General features: G+C 40.9%; 1 protein-coding gene across 1 annotated transcript; it reads right to left on the bottom strand.

Annotated features, from left to right (window-relative positions):
* Positions 1–43: 43 nt before the first annotated feature.
* ube2ib (ubiquitin-conjugating enzyme E2Ib) lies at positions 44–17,661 on the bottom strand. Its single transcript, XM_080747785.1, has 7 exons — positions 17,537–17,661; positions 13,165–13,240; positions 11,894–11,977; positions 8,777–8,849; positions 6,075–6,184; positions 3,823–3,902; positions 44–908 (listed from the first exon to the last, which is right to left on the bottom strand). Exons 2-7 carry the CDS (start codon positions 13,228–13,230, stop codon positions 845–847), a joined length of 477 nt encoding a protein of 158 aa, XP_080603911.1. The 5' UTR covers positions 13,231–13,240; positions 17,537–17,661; the 3' UTR covers positions 44–844.
* Positions 17,662–17,885: the final 224 nt, after the last annotated feature.

Raw genomic sequence — 17,885 nt, 5'->3', positions numbered from 1 at the left:
TATTTAACTGCTTCAAGTGAATAAAATCAAAAGGAGCTTTGTAGAAACAGTTTATTTACTCCAACACATACATGAACAAAAGCACCATATAAACAAAAAGGTTGGTACAGAAGAAAGCCTACCTGCCTCAGTCAACGTGGCCATTTTCTTTTCTCCCCCATAGCAAACACTCTAAATAACAAAAGAGACAGCCAAGGCAGCAGAATCTATCATATATTACAGCATGCTGAATAGAAAACCTGCATAAAGAGAATCAGACAGAGCCATCTAGAGACACTAAGTGAAATAGAACAGTATAAAAGTGCCATTCATTATACAGCAGTTGAAATACTGACAATGAAGTAATAGCAAATTGTACATTAAAATCATGGAAAATACAGGGGGAACTTAAGGAATAGACCCTGTGAGAGACCAAAAAACAAACAAAGAGACAAACATTTTAATTCCTCGAACACTGAAGACAGATCAGCTTTGTATGGAGAGTTGTTGAAAACTGGTACCGAGCTGCGGTGTGTCCCTCGCACCACGTAAGACAATTCATTCAACAGCTTAAAAAAAAGGAAATGACCAGGGTGCTTAGGGGCACCCACCCCCTCCCAACATTACGTGCCAACCAATTAACATAAAAAAAATAAAAAATAAAAAAGAACAAAAACCAACAAAACGGGGCAGTCAGAGGGGAGCGGATGGCACAGAATGTGTGTGGAGTTTTAAATAGAAGTCCTTAGGCGAGTCCTGATGTGAGAGGAGCACATTCATTGAGAGACTGAGAGCGGGGAGGTGATCCTTTGCTTTGAACCCATTCCTTCTGCCGCAGCGGAGTGGAGCGGAGTCTTCGCCCTCCTTATGAGGGGGAGAACTTTTTGGCCTGTGCTCGAACTCTTTTTTCGTATTCTACTCTGTTTTGGCTGCAAGAAAAAACAAAAAATAAATTAGTCCAAAATGTCAAGGTGAACCACAAGAAAGTACGTTGTCGTATCATTATCAACTTATTATATTCCAGGAGGCTGGAATGGCCGGAGGCGAGGGATTATTACCTTTCAACTTTTGTTCAAAGTTCACATCGTCCATGAATTAAATACAGAGGGGTTCCAACGTAAAAAAAGACCGTAAGAGGTCTTATTCGGGATGTTCCTTTTAGGCAGGGTGTTTAACTGTACTTTTACTATACTTGTACTGTTCTCCATTTCTGTCTAATGAAATAATCAATCAAAAAACATGCATAAGTAGATGTGATCTCTGAAGTCATCAGATCCGTTTTGCACAAAATGACACAAATAATGAATGCATTGAAAAGCATTTCATATTATTCGTATTGTGATGTTTTTGCCTGGGCCCCAGAAAGAATAGTCACCACTACGGTGTGTAGACTAATGAGAATCCAAAACAAACTCATTCTTAATCCAAGAGAATAATATCTGGGCACTTCAGGAGAGACTACCCAAATAAAATACTGTAGCACTGGTCTGCGTGTGTTTGTTTTGTAAGGGTGACTTTCATCTTCCTCAGAGTCTATAACAGGGACATTCATCATTCATAATCCGTGTGACTGAGCTTTAATGGACAAAGTCTCTTCTACTTTTGGGAATGTATATCAACATGCTTGTATATTTATGAGCAGCAATGTTCCAGATGTCTTCTGGATACACGTCTAATTTGTCCCTGGCTAATCATTAAGGCATATGAATGCAATACTACTACACCCTAAAAAGGTGACGGGGCACCCCTGGGGTGCCGCGACGGCAGTCCAGGGGTGCCCCGAGATAATTTGATAATAGACTATTTTGAATTTATTTGGACACTTGAAAAAATATTTAGTATCATTTTAAACTTGAAGTGCAACGTTATTTTCAGGCAGTTCTAACCAAAATGGCTATTATCTCAATGTTTTCCTCGCAACATAATCACTAAAATATCGTCACTGTCGGGCAGAAATCTCCAAGCTTCAAATGTGTACGTCTTTTGGTAAAGCAAAGCCCTGCTTCATCATACAAGACTGTCGCACAGAACTAGTGAAACGGTTTTGGTTTTAAAGCTTTATCTTCTTAAGCCACTTTTCAGCCAACTCTCAGATCTGCGGACCAGCTGTTGCTCTTGGTCCCCAGGGCAAGGACTGTAACAGAGGGCAAAAGGGCATTTGCCATAAGGGCTTCTCTGCAATAGTGGAATAACCTTCCTTGAGGAATCAGATAAGCTACTTCAGTGTCCTGACTCCTCTTTATAAAATAAAAAGGATAACGTGGCTTTTACTAGGGATGTTAATCGACGCATTATTTGCGAATCGACGCGTCCGAAAATCGTCGCGTCGATCGACTTTTTTTCACTTTTTTTTCTGCTAAGCAGCAGCTGAGAGGAGAGCACAAGGCCGCATTACTTTAAGCTGCACCCATCAGAACTTGCATCAAAGCCCTAATAATAATTATAATAAATAATTGCTCTTCCTTGCGTTAGCAGCACAGAGTCTGTTCTCTAGAGACTAGAAGCGGAGTGACAAAGTCCATGGAACGTAGTATAGTGGGAACGCTCTGGCTGCCGTGGCTGGCACCCCAGGCTGGTGTATCAATGTGGAGCTTTTGTCTGCCCCGCTCTCCTTCCCCGACCGCGTCCACGTGTGTTTCGCATTAACGACGAGTATTGTATTTTGTGTTGTTTTATTGTCAATCTTGACAAAATCACTGCACACGAGGCGACGCTGCCAAGCGAGCTTTCGTGTCAAGCATGCATGCACACAAGCACGTAAACAAAACAAGTCAGCGCGCACTGCTATGACACGCGCATCAGACCAGTCCAGCAGTGTTTCTCAACCAGTAGTCCGCGGACCTGACTAGCGCCGCATGCATGCGAATCTGCGATGCAAGCATGCACAACACAGACATGCACTCGTCTCCGACACAGAGACCCACACACCGGTCCTCTCACATTTGGAAAACATTAACGCTTATAACGTTTTTGAAGCGATTAAAACATTTTTGGGGGAAAAACTTTAGAAAAAAATTATAAAAAAATTAATAAAAAGATATTCGATTTTTCGACTCGTACTTTTTTAGTCGCCGTGAGCATGAGTCGATTTTCGAGACGATTTTCGACATTTTTTCACATCTCTAGCTTTTACCTGAGTTTTTGTTTTCATTGTTTATTATATTAGTTCCAAATGTTTAAATATAATTCAAAATTGTTTGGTTACTCAACTCAAGGGTTGTGCACCCTTCAGAAAATGTACCTGCTCAAACCCTCCGAAGTAATTCATAGAGGCAAGATGACAACATTCATCCATCCCAATGTCCATTTTTGTATACGTTATCAATTACTTCAAAATACAATCTCATGACTGAATATGTAATGATGTTTAGGCATAATGGTTCTAAACTTACTGTACTGTACGCTGCTGTTCTACATACTGTATATCCAACCAGTTGAAGAAATCACAGATCGAGGCTTTAACCTTTGCTTTTATTACATTTCTGAGACCATTCATGTTCATGGAAGATGCTACTAACATGTATTCTATTGCTAGTTTGACAATTTCTAATACTCTTTCATCTTAACTAATGGACAAAAATAGCCAATCTACAAGCTCACAATATGTCGCAGCACAACGTGTTGTGAGCTTGTAGATCGTGTGCAGCGTGCTTTCAAAGAAAGCCACGCTGGCTTGTATGGAATGAAATTGTTCGTGGCCAATGCGGACTTTAATCCATGAGATCCACAGCAAACACATGTATTTTTAGACTTTTGTGTTGGACATTCCAGCTTTAGAGTGGAAATGCATTCTGTTGACCCCAATCACCATCTACACACAATGTCATCAATATAATCACTCACCAGTAAATTGTGTATGCCTCTGCTTGGGCAGGATCCTGGATATTTGGCTCATTTAGAAGTTCCTGGATGCCTAATAGGATCTGCAAGATCAATGAACAAACAAATTAATCAAAATGCTTGAAGATTGTAAATGGGTCTACACATGCGCTATAATGTACGGTCTACACACAGGGCTAGATGTGATATGATGTATGGTTTCTCAAACAGTTTGGCAAGACCAGTGTGGAAAAAGTATAAATGTGCCTTTAGTTTAGAGGAAGTGGAATCAATGTCAACCGTCATAATTACCAGGGTCCTAATGATGCATGAGACCAAATATGCATGTCCCACACATTGTGGTATATCCTGCAGATCATGATCAGACATTATGTTTGCATGCTGGTTGCCATCAGTCAAAACAGGTGGCATTTAATTCATGAGTAGATAATGTCCAACATCAATTCCAATCAATCAGGCAGTTCATGCCAAAGATGAATAATCATTCAAAGTGACCTTTAAACATAAATAAAACGTAATAGAAGATTAGATGATCATGAAATCTGTTGGGCTGAGATTGACACTAAATGAGAATCGCAGGCCCATCTTAAGGTCATGTCAGTTTTGCTCAACAGCTTGCTGCAGATGCAGTCTATTATGCTTTGCAAAAGAGTTGTACTTGAATAACCTCAACTTTACACAAAGTGCACAGCAATACTGCTAACCTCTCTTCCTCCCTCTCCCACACACTGGCCATTAACGCAATCACTTTTAGCAGTTTTTTCCCCCTTCAACTCTCGTCCCAAAGTTTATTTGCATCTTCACTGATCCTTTTAGTTTTTTTGGGCTTTCCTGGCCTTTTACAGATACAGTGTAGAGACGGGAAACATGGAGATTTGGAGAGTGAGTGACTTTCAGCCCCGGGAATCAAACTGGGGACTCTGAAGCCAGGCATCAGAGCATAAGTGCTTTATATCTTTAACCACTCAGCTATCAGGCGCCCCAATCCTATTTTTATCTGTCCCAGGAGGACAAGAGGTCCCCAAGCTCGAGCCCTGATTCAGCTAATGTCAGACCTGTCACACCTTCAGGAATCAGTATCTTTCATCATTTAATAAACAGGAATTCAAAGAAAATCTGATTAAGGACTGTATCCCCTCCGTGCTTTCAGCTGTGTAGTAGTGTAATCAGTTGAACCAAATCTAGAAAGCTTGAGTTTCTACTTTCTAGTCATTCCAGTGGCTGCATTACCTTTGTGCACATTATCAAACAGATACAGCACACACATTTAGATGCACTGCCACACAAAACCTACAGCCAGTGTTACTGCTAATGTAGCTTCCAAAGAAAATCTCAAACATTGAGCTGAACATAGATCAGGAATGGTCGGCATTATCCCACGATTTTTGTAACCTATTTTTTCACCCAGTGTCAATTTGTTTAAATGTAATCCTGGTGCGCTACTCCCTTTGCCAAACTGGGGAGCGCAATGGACTGACCTTATGCTTGATTCAATGCATGAGGAGTCCAAGCCGCTTCTTTTCACCTGACAGGGGAGAGTTTCCCCAGGCTGGACGTAGCATGTGGAAGGAACACGTTATTCCAACCAGTTCCTTTCCCCTCCATCAGGTGCCCCGGCTGGCCAGGGGGAGGCAGTATAGAGACCAGGATTACTGCATGTTTTTTTGTGAGTACTTACCCTAGGACATGGGGAGAACATGCAAACTCCACACACAAAGGCCCTTTCGCCAACCCCATTTAGGGCACGGATGACACGGAGGAAAGAACACACCCCTAGCCTACAGCGTCCCCAGCGTGAATGGAACCCAGGACCTTCTAGCTGTGAGACGACAGCGCTACTGACTGCGCTGTGCACGTTACAAAACAAGACACAGTCTAGCGAGCAGGCGCGCCGCTGCAGCATCGCTAAGACCTACAGTCACTGCCGTGGTCGAGGTTACTGACACCATTGTGACCCATAGAAAGCCGTTACTATAGGGGGAGCCGTTTTACAGGAGAGCATAACACGGGTGGCCCAATTATACTTAGTCGCACGCCGTTGTGTGATGCATCTAGAAGCTCAGGAAGCTCCTCATTAAAAGAAATATTATTTCGCTAAAAGAAATAAAGCCGTGGCGGCCCAGAATCATGGAGCGGCGGGCTACCACGGTAAAATGCATATAGGGGAAACAATGCTATTGATAATAACGGGATAAAGATCATTGGCCTGGCAGAATTCCCACTCCCCTTAAATAAATAAAGTTTGCAATCCTGACCTGCTTTATTGTGATGGCGGGTCTCCAATCCTTGTCCTCCTCTAGAATAGATAGGCATACTGTGCCTGACGGATATACATTTGGATGGAAGAGTGGAGGCTCAAATTTACCTGCAACACAAGGGAATGTGTAAACAATATATTTCATACTGGAAATGTTGCACAAGTCATGTTATGTTCTCCACATCAACTTGTTTATTGGGGCTCTATACTATTCCTTTGTTTTATTTTCTTATTCTAGAATGGAATCCATCAAATTCACATAGTCTAAGTCTGCACTGATTAACAAGTTGAGATTTTAGCACTATGAAATAAGACATGTAACACAAATGTGTGTGGTTTACCAGCTAAAATGCCCATGCAATTATTTATATTATGCAACTTGGGAAAACAAAATGAGAAAAAACAAACAAGATTTGTGAACTTGGTAGAAGTGGTACATTTTCGGTGTTGGCATTTTAATAGTCATAACCACAGCTTGAGTGAAATACATTACATGGGAATTGAGTTATTCATGGCCACATACATGAATAGTACTAGTATACCCCATTATGTGATCATAGCTCCCCCTGCTGGTATAACCTGTTGTGCAAGTGGTGGACACAACGATTCCATATACCAGTGTTTCTCAAACCTTTACATTTCAAGGTCTTCCCTTAATTGAGTTACAGACTTGCATTTAGATCCATGTTTGAAGCGGAGGTGCGCGCACAACTCCAAGTCATCTCAACAGTAGTAAACTTCTTACCGGGTGCACGGTCGGGAAACGTAACTTTACAAGGAAGATTCTCAAAGAGAACACCAGCACTCACGGGATAGTCCTATAAAGGCTCTTTTATATAAGACATACCTTAAACAGCTTTCCAGTTTTGGTGTGTGTCTATACCTGTCTTCCTTTCAAATAACGAAGTTGTTTACAGTAACTGCTTTGGCAGACTTTATTCCCTTTAAGCTGACATTATCATGGTTCTTTTGTTGTAATACTTATAGTTTGTGGAATGAATTCTTCTTGTATTTTATTAGTATACCCCAGCAGCAGCAGTATAAGATTGGACAAGGTTTCGACACATGAAATACTAAATAATATTTACCTTCTGGACGTTAACTTTGTATTATAATTGTGATTAGCCCTGACTTAGTTGAATTATGAGTGCCACATGCCTCTCTGTTGCGACCCTACCTAATTGTTGATTATGAATTTAAGTGTTTAAGTAGACTCCTATGTTAGAACAGACTCAGACTGATGGACTTATTTGTTTTCACTCCTATGTGAATTGTGAATTATGGATTTTGATGTGTATAGATAGAGCAATGAATTATATAATTGTCTTTGCATATTATGTACAATGTTGGGTGGGAGTTGTCTGCTACATGGACAGAGGAAGTTGTCGCTCCTACAGGACACTATAAAATGTGACACTTCCCAAGCCCACAGTAGATACAACGCTGATGAAGGCGTGAAACGCCGAAACGCGTTCGTTGTGAATACTGGCTGCTATGCAGCATTACTATGCCAACCTTAATGTAAAATAAAAAAGAGCCTTTATAGGACTATCCCGTGAGTGCTGGTGTTCTCTTTGAGAATCTTCCTTGTAAAGTTGCATTTAGACCCCCCTAAAGGAACTCACAGAGTCCCTGGAATCCACTTTGAGAAACACTGCCATATACAATAGTTCCAGGTGGGTCATCACGAGGAGTTGAGTGTCGCATGCATATCCTTTTCTTGTTTTTAAGTACACAACTCAACAATATACCTCAACCTCATTGTTTCGTGTTCCCTTTCTCGTCTTTAATTACACAATTCAACAATACCTCATTCGTGTTTTATTTATTTGATAAAAAAAAATAACAATAATATTAGGCAGATTATTTTCCTTCACATTGATGAATATTTATATTAAAAATGTTATATTGCTTTTAGAAATATCATTGGAGAACTTTATATACAAGCACAAACCCACACAGCCTACAATGCCTGAGTGTGTGTGTGTGTGTGTGTGTGTGTGTGTGTGTGTTTGCATGCATTACCCACGATGTGGGTGAGGAGTTATAGGAAGATTTGCCTAGGACAGGCCAAACAAGTTACACCGCTGTGTGAATAGTAACGATGATGAAAAACTCTTTCCCAGAAGATGATTGAATAGAGGTGGAGTGGACTGAAGGAATATTATCGAGTTGCATATTGGATACATTTTGTGAGATATTGAACCTAAAGCTTAATTGGACATGCAAACAAGTGGCTACTACTGATTTGTTGGGACGAGCATACAGTAGTGCAGGGGTATTCAATGTTTTCAGGCCAAGGACCCCTTAGTTGAGCGAGACCCCCACAACCTTTTCATAGATTCCATATAGTTTCATTGTTTGACAGCACAATCATCGTTATATTTTGGATTCATGTCAATTTGTGTTTTTAGATATTTAACCACTTGAACCGTCAATACTTAGTCTGCTCTTTTCCCCCTCTACAACAAACCTCTTGCCGAAAATAGCAGATCTACAAGCTCGCAACGCGAGGCGTTGTGAGCTTGTAGATCTGCTATTTTTGGCTAATGTTCTCAGAATATGGATGCTAGGGTTCAAGTGGTTAATATAAAAAAGGAGAAACTGGCTTGTGTACGCATAAACATTTCATACAGTAGTGGATAGCATTTACTGATGGCTTGTGTACGCACTAAACACATTTCAGACACCACAACTCACATTTTGGGGGTGAGGAGGGGTAGTCATCCTTGAACAACATGCGCAGTTTGAACAGGCCTCCTTCCCATGGTGTCTGAATTTGGAGAAAGTAAACAATGGCATAGTCGATGAATCACACTTTTACATGAATTAAAATGTCATGACACTATTCAATACATTCCTTAAATTCTTGAAAGGGATGATGATCAGGTATTTTGATTATACTAGGAGGAGGACTTTTTCCAAAGGAGTGTACAGAAATAGTTAAAATTAGGTTTGTATGACCCAGCTGAAGTTAGCACACCCACAGTGTTGGGTGAATGGTAAAAGGGGAGGGGATGATTATATGATGTCATTTAATCACCGTTTTTGGATCGGCACTTTTGACCCACAAGGTGTCAGCCTCCAGGAATAAATCCAAAATACAAAGGGACGACATAATTGCTCATAACAACCACACCAGGGGGTCTAATGAAGTACTGTCATCAACATCATAGACATATGACAAACAGAAAAGGTACAAGATTATGGCACCACCTCTTTAAAACAAGTGAACGTGACAATAATAATATGCCTTATTTCGTAGTCTGTCAGTCAAGAAGGTTCTCACACAGTTAGGGTTAGGGTTTTGTGGTACAAGCCCACTCTCAGTGGTTGTTTATGCTTGTACAAAGCAAAACCATGCAGATCATCTACATTTCTTGTGAGCCATTCCATTTATTTCACAATTAAAGGACAAATATGAAGACCAAGCTAGTACATGAAACCATGTACAACAAATTGCAGTGCCTCTTTAGCACACACACCCACACAGACTAAAACTCCACGTGTTACGCAACCGAGAAGTGGGTTGCGGCCGTGATTTTTTTTTTTTATAGAAATGACGAGATGATCCGATTTTTATTCATTCTAGGTTGACATACAATCACATCCAGGTGTTAACTGGTTACCATGGTAACCGATAGCCGCCGCGCTGGTAAGCGAAACATTTTATTTTATGTCCCCGAAAAACCCTAAGCTGTTCTACCACCACAGTATAGGCGAGATGTCAGCTGTAGCAGCCTTCAATAAAAGACAATTGTGTTTTCACCTCGATGAATAGGGTGCAGAAAAATGCATACATCTCCGCTTCTTTTCCCATATCACACGTTTGGTCAAGACAGACTTTTTTTATGGACCATAACTTACACAGATCATCTTGGTTGTATTTTTTCTCTCCGTGTGAAAGAAAAGCTGTTGGTCGGCCGTGAACAGGAGCACCCGCGTGCACGATGGACACGTGGGGACTGCCCATAAGTCCGAAAGCTCATTAGTCCTACATTGGTTAGGGTTAGGTTTAGGTATTAGAGTTAGAATTCACCAGGTTAGTATTCACCAGTTTCGGACTAATGGGCTCTAGGACCAATGCCATGGACCCGGACACGCGCCGTGTGCACGGAGACCGCATTTCCACTGAAAACATTGCTTCCTTTACATGACTTTGTACACCATTTATGGGTGCAGTCATTTAAGGACACTTACACAAGGAAAACACCCTAATGGCGATTAGCGGCCACAAGGTCGACAGAGGTTCTAAATACGTTGCTGCTTTCACACTCACTGACATAGCTCTGTGTCGCGTCCCTGTGGCTTTCACAGATGTGACAGGACATGAGTGTGACATGAGGCGTGACCGAGTGTGACTGACTCACTCACGGACATGAGCTGGCCGTTTTCATACTAACTGCGACCCGGTCGCAACAATGAGAACAGTTGAGTTTAATGATTGAATTGAATGCACATCACATGCAATGAACGTACACGTCCCACCACGCACACACACACACGTGTCAAGAATATAAGCGGCTGCACAACTTGTTTTTTTTTTTTTAAATAGTAGCGCTTTAGGCTCCTACTTGCTTATGACACCATATCAGCTCATCCGCACTGCCCGCAACGTGGCGTCGCGCGAAATACTGTCCTCAGATGGCACGTCGGCCATTGCGTTGCGACGTAGCTTGAACCAGTGGCAGGCAGTACAGTGGACAGTAACGGAGTAAATTTAATGGAGTACTGTATTTTTAAAAACAGTTTCTGAGGATCTGTACTTCACTTGAGTATTACATTGTTTTGATACAAATTACTCTTACTTGAGTACATTTCCAAGAAAATAAAGAAATATAAATTATTTTAATCTACTGATCATACTAGCTCATGGTCTCAGTATTGTTACATCTTGTATCCATGTTGGAGTACAATTATTTTAATCTGTTCCTCAGTAACTTCTATGTTTTCATAGCTGTATAAAGTAGTGGTTCTACAAGCAAGCACACCAATGCATGCAGTAAAAAGAGTTACATGTCATATAAATTCATTGTGAAAAATTACAGTAACAGTAAAAATAAGACAGGTAGGCCTTCTCTTTCTTTTATTTTTACTTTTTTACTTACTTGAGTAACATTTTGACTGAGCTATTTTTACTTGTAGAGTACATTTTGACCAGGAGTATCTGTACTGGGGTCGAGTACTTTGTCCATGTCTGGCAGGCAATGTGTTGAGCTGCCTCCAGGGAATATCTCGCTCAAATAGACTCTGCGAGCGAAAATAGGAGGGGTGGACAACGTGTTGTCGCTCGTGGTACGTCAGGACGGTCTCATTGAAACAAAGATATTTTAATGACATTTCATCGTCCGCATTGCTCGTGTCACGGGCAGTGCGGATGAGCTATAATGGCTAGTCTCCGTAATTTATTATCAAAAGAAGAAATCCACATTCCATGGGCAGGTTTTAATTTTTTCCCCTAATGCTAACTCACTCAGACCACGTGCAGATGCCCATGGTCAGATTCTATTATATTTGTACCATATTCTTATCTCCAGCCTTTCCTGTACCTATACTGTGCTAATTTCTGTTGCTTCTAGAACACCTGAATTTCCTCACACAGATAAATAAAACATCCATCTTATCTTTACGAAGCCTAGTCCACCATTAATATAGGCATGGACATGCGTTGTGTCAACACTCTATTCAGTTGAGAAATTGCATTTCACACAACACTGTTGCTGAAGAATAAATCATTCTTTAGTTAACAACATAAAAAAGGGTGCATCGTGAGTGTTACTGTGTATTAAGAATTAAAAAAAATAAAGGTCCTTGTACCCCTTTCTTGCCCGGAATAGCACACTCCCAATTCATCAGGTTCATGGTTCCATCTGGATTCTTCGTTGGAACAGCAACAAATCCCTGAGAAGGAGTAACAGTCAGTCAGAGTAGAAAGTTCAGTGATTAGACCTTATACTAGGGATGGGATGATAAGCGATGTTATCGTTTATCGTGATAAAAAACACTCACGATAATCGTATCGTGGAGATTTAATTTATCGCAAAATCGTCCTCCGTCATGCACTGGAATCAATTCACCTTTTATTTGCCGAGCTGCATACCCGGTACCATTTAAACCCTCTATTACTAAAACGTACTTATAATATACATATTATTTCTTTCACTCTCTAACAAATCTCTTTGCCAAAGAATAGCCGATCTACAAGCTCACAGTGAGCTTGTAGATCGGCTATTTTTTGGCAAGTGTTCCGTCCCAGGATAATGGATGTTGGGAATATTTTGATTATCACGATAATATGGTAAATCGCGATTTATTTGGTCACAATAATCGTGATGCGAACTTTTCACATCGTCCCATCCCTACTAGTAAGGGGATATCTTCAGAAATAGTGTCAAATCCTGGAATAAATTCCTTACCAAAAAATGTCTTCACCAATGTGTTTGTAAAGGTCTCTAGTAACACATCTCACAAAGACTGAAATTCAATTTCCCTAGGAGAATCCTTGACAGCTGCTGAAAGTTGGCGTCCCATTAAATTAACTATACAGGATAAAACACACCAAAATAAATATGCTATAAGTAGCATGTGAGAGGTCAAACTAGGGTTTTTTCATGATTCTGAATCCATTGCAAGCATTTGTTTTGCACGAAAAACATTCCTTGGTCAAAAAACGGCCCGACAAAACTATGGTTTAGTGATGAGTCATCACTTTTCAGTTTTGTGGGAGCCGCCTTTAACCCAAGGAATGTTCTTTGTGCAAAACAAATGCTTGCAATGGATTCACAATCACACATGCTACTTAAAGCATATTTATTTTGGTGTGTTTTATCCTGTATAGTTAATTTAATGGGACGCCAACTTTCATCAGCTGTCAAGGATTCTCCTAGGGAAACTGAATTTCAGTCTTTGTGAGATGTGTTACTAGAGACCTTTAAAAACAGGGTTAGAGTTACACAAAAAAAGGTTTTTGGTAAAGAATTTATTCCAGGACTTTTTAAGATATCCCCTTACTATACCTTATACACACAGTCTAATGAGAAGATGTACAAAAGCCTAGTAAATTGTGACAGATAGGAGATGCGACTTACAAAGGGATGGTCTTTACGCCATGCTTTGCGCTCCTGGGCAAGCCGGCTCAATGCAATCCCAGACATTTCTGGACTCCTGCAATGGGAAGAGAGATTTTTATTTTATTTAAAGGAGTAGTTCACCCCAAAGAATGACTTTTCTATCTTATTTTCTAATTCATGGAGATTTCTTTGTTTTTGTCACATTCCTAAGCCAATAATTCGATGACCGGGTTGGCTGCTCAGGATAGACTCCGCCGGTCATCGAATTATTGGTTTAGGAATGAGAAAAACAAAACAATCTCCATGAATTCAAGGCTTCATGGGGTGTGTAATAGATAGAAAATAAGTAGTTTTTTGGGTGAACTACTCCTTGAAGGCCTGCAAGAGATTGATTTCAGGCATTTTCAGTTGATCAATGATCATGTTACACCCCCCCATAGCCCTAGACAACTATGGTAGTTGCTAGCCGAAAACAACTCTTGGATACCATTTTTAATATGTGGCATTTAGAATTGCAATAACAACCCTTGACAGCCCATTTATCCAAACAGAATGGTCTGATCTGATTGTATTAAACAAAGTTAAACTCACCAACATTGCAGCTGTACATAAAGCTTGGATTATCCTCTTTGTATCTTCCAAGTTTTTGTTGCAACAGTCAGGTCGCAGTTAGTATGAAAACGGACACTGCCATATTTAGAAGCTCTGTTTCAGCGCGACCTGGCGGTTGCTTCTCGGCCTTAGGGCGTCGTACTTGTTTCATACACAAATTATGAGCTACTTTCTGTCAAATTATGTGCAGGTGATAAGTGTTAGTTTGGAAACGCTCTTTGGAAATGACTCAACTGTCCTGCGTACCAACTGTTTTGAAATTGCACATAATGCAGGAGGCAGGTCATTGTGTCATTGAAAATAAGCGCTTCTAAACTCCAACAGAAAAATGATCACCTGCATGGAATTAATTCACAGAAAGTAGCTCAGATGATATGGTGGATTTTTATGAAACAAAAACTTGGCAGATACGAAATAGATAATCCAAGCTATCCATACAGAATGATTGATTGATGATTGGGTCCACGTCAATATGCCGACGGGCCAGTGTTCCGACCACCTAAACCTAACACTTAACCTCAGTAAAACTAACGCTGGTGAATGCTAACCTGCCGACGCTGGTGAATGCTAACCTGGTGAATGTTAACCTGGTTGGACCAACGGCCCGTCGGAAATATGGGTAGACCCTGATTGATTTAGTATTTTATTAACAGTTTTCCAAAAACACAGTTCTATACAAAAGGATGATAAAGGTATTAAAACCAAGAAAGCAATATGGCTTGTTTCCATTGGGGTCCTGTGTATTCAATTAATCGAGAATTGCTGCAATGTTGGTGAGTGTAACGTTGTTTAATACAATCAGATCTGACTTTTCCATTGGAATGCATGGGCTGTCAAGGGTTGGTATCGCAACTCTAGATGCTAGATATTAAAAAGAGCATCCAAGAGTTGCTTGCAGCTAGGCAGTTGCCTACAAGAAGCCAAGAAGAATAGTTTTATTCTAAACAGAGTGATAAGAAAATATTGCAACTGATTTTATTGATGTTCTACTTAATTCATTTAATGATTAATGTATGTGCAATAATATAGGCTGTGTTAGGTCCAGGTTCAATATGTGCAATCATTTCAATACGTTTTAAATAAACATTGAGCCAGTCCGGCTCTCGACTTGTACCAATTTTTATTTTTGCCACTGTATTTGAGTTTGACATCCATGCTCAAGAAGGTTTGCCATAAAATGGGGAACCCGCTTTATTTTCCGCACTGGGGTGAGATATTAACTCCCTGCTAATTTTGGATGTGGCTGGTGAACATGTCAGGTAATTGATAATAGAACAGGGTGCAGGTGTTAGAGGTCAATATGTGGCAATTAAACTTGGACTGTAGGCTATTCCGCTCCAGGTCTAGTTTTAGACAAGTTAAGTCAAGTACCATCGGCCTGGTCAGAATGCCTTCATGCAAACTGAATTAATCCACACGAGTCCCAGCACAAGCACAGCTAATGATCTCTATGGACGCGTTTCTGGTCCACGTTACACTGAAGAACTAGATGCGTGCGTGCGCAGGTCGGTACCAAAATTAGCCAATGAAACCAGCGCTCCCCAAAACAACAGGTTTGGGGATTGGACGGAATTGATTACATGATACAGTCACCTGTGCATTTAGTCTCAATGTTTGTAAACAAGAAACCCGTCCATAGCAACAACACATAGACGTAAAGACTGTAATAAAAAGGCAACAAAAAACGCTACACAAGTATTCATTCAAAGTGGATAAACACAGTGAATCTTGCAATGGGCCTGGTGTACAAGATACACTACAACTCCATGATACCCATGTACCTGACAAACTACTTCCTAAAAGGTCAAGGATGTCCACGATCATAACACCAGAGGCAGCTCCACTAATCATGTTCAACCTAGATTTAACACTATAAAAGGCTCTAATTCGTTCTCCAGCTATACCACCAACATGTGGAACGCTCTTCCACAAGCCTTAAATGAGTGCAAATCCCTAGCCTCCTTCAAAATTGGTATGAAAGTCACCTTCAGGTGGCTGCTACTCGAGATTTGTAAATAGACTAAGCACCCTTGTTATTGATGTTATCCTATGTAAAGTACTATGTTCTATCCGTCTGTTTTCCAATGTTATGAGATACATAAAGTGGTTCCTGTGTAAAAAAGCCATACTGGGATCTCCTTTTAGTTGACGTTGTACCAGTGATTTGTGCTGTCATGAAACTGTACTTTTTTCTATTGCAAACTGATAATAAACTCTTCAATCAATCAATCAATCAATCAGCGGTGTTGAGCAGCTTGAGATACTCAAAACCATTGGTTCTCAAAGTGGGGTCAGGGACCCCCAGGGGTCCTTCAGGGAGTTCCAGGGGGTCCCCAACTAAATGATAGTCAGGAACCAAATGGACCCTTAGAGGTCTGTAAATCAGAGAGTACAAATGGAACCAAATGCATGTCCATTTGGTTCCATTTGTAGTTAAACTAACATTGATTTTGCAATATAAATTCGGGGTCCCACCATCGCAGAAATAGAAATGCCATTAAATGGGGGTCCATATCCTAAAATGCATGTCAAACTGGGAGTCCTTGAAATCAAAATGGTTGAGAATCAATAGAGCCCTAAAAATCTTCTTACGGGGGTCCCTGACGTATCTTTTCAAATGGGGGTCCGCGGGCAAAAGAGTGTCAATTTGGAGTTCCTATTAAATGAAAAAGTTTGTGAGCCACGACTCAAAACAGGTCAGACAGAAGCCACATGACAACCTGACAGTGACACTAGATGGCCGGTGGCTTATTATTGCTACCAAGTTACGGTCATCTGCGCGAGACGCTTTTTACACACTCAAATAATTTGAAAACGAGCTTCTGCGTCTGCGGGAGTATACTACCAAACAGTAGTTACGACAGGTGCGTGTCAATACAGTTACCGGCTAGCCTAATGTAAACCAGTGGTTCTCAACCAGTGGTCCGGGGACCACAGTGGTCCTTGAGGCCGGGTTCCAGGTGGTCCCCAGCTAAATTATGGAGTTGGTAACCAAATGGACCCTTATAGATATTTAACTCGAGTGTAAAATGAAGCCAAATGGACCCTTATGGGTGCATTTGGTTTCATTTTACGCTCTCAAGAGTTAAATTATTGTTAAACATCGGCATTACGTAATTTACATGAAGTCTACACAATTAGAGCATGTTTAAGAATATTGTTATTCCTTGATCAACGTTTGCCTGTCATCTCTCCTATGGTACCAACAACATCAATTGTGTGGACAAAAATCCTATCCAACTATAACAAAACAGTCTAAGTTTTGGGTCTGAGAGGCTAAATCTCATCAAATGGTGATCCGTGGCTCAACTGCCCAATAAATAACGGACCTTGACATGAAAAAGGTTGAAAACCACTGATGTAAACACATTCTACACCGGGCTAAAATTAGCATGCTATCCAGCTAGCCAACTAGCTCATGTGCGCCAGAATGCTGCTGCCTCGCAGGCGGCTGGCGCGCGGTTAGCGGCCTGATGCAGCACAAAAATGCGCACTTTCACTTGATTTGGCGACAGATCCAGTTATGGGAGAGTGAACAGTGTTAAAGTTTTAATACGTGATGCGTGCTGCTCAAGACCTAACGTCAACACCAGAGACGAACTGTGCACGTATGAACCATTTTAATACCCGGGACAGAGCAGGACAAAGAACGCAAGCTCTAAAAGGCGCACATTTACGCATTGACCAAACTAGCGAAAATGGCGCAAACTACAGCGGATTAAATAAGCTTGTATATCGAGCAAATAAAAAACTGGTCTCGCTGCAAATTCGCTCTTACCCTTCAGTATATGGCAGCAATGGCTCAAGTAATCAAGTTCTTGGGATTATTCGTGCTGTGATCGGGTTAAACCTGATAAAGTTTCCCTCCTGAAAAGCCACCCGTTCCTTCCGACTCAAATCAAAGACATTTAGCAGAGCGAGAGTGTACGCTGGTGTTTACTTCCGCCTTCGCTTAAATAGGTTTGATGAGCGGTTTCTGGAGCTGTTCAGGTCCTTTCACATTATTGGAGGTCCATCCTATGAGTTAAGACCCGCCTCCTCTCGATAATCTTAAGTATGAAAGTGCCCAACTGCCCATGGACGTGTGCTGCTCGCTCAAGTGCAAAGTACCTACTACCTACTGATCC

Source organism: Nannobrachium achirus (assembly GCF_963921795.1).
Source record: "Nannobrachium achirus genome assembly, chromosome: 18".
NCBI classification, from domain to species: Eukaryota; Metazoa; Chordata; class Actinopteri; order Myctophiformes; family Myctophidae; genus Nannobrachium; species Nannobrachium achirus.
Note: the sequence above shows the minus strand (reverse complement) of the source record. Positions and strands in the feature narration are given on the sequence as shown.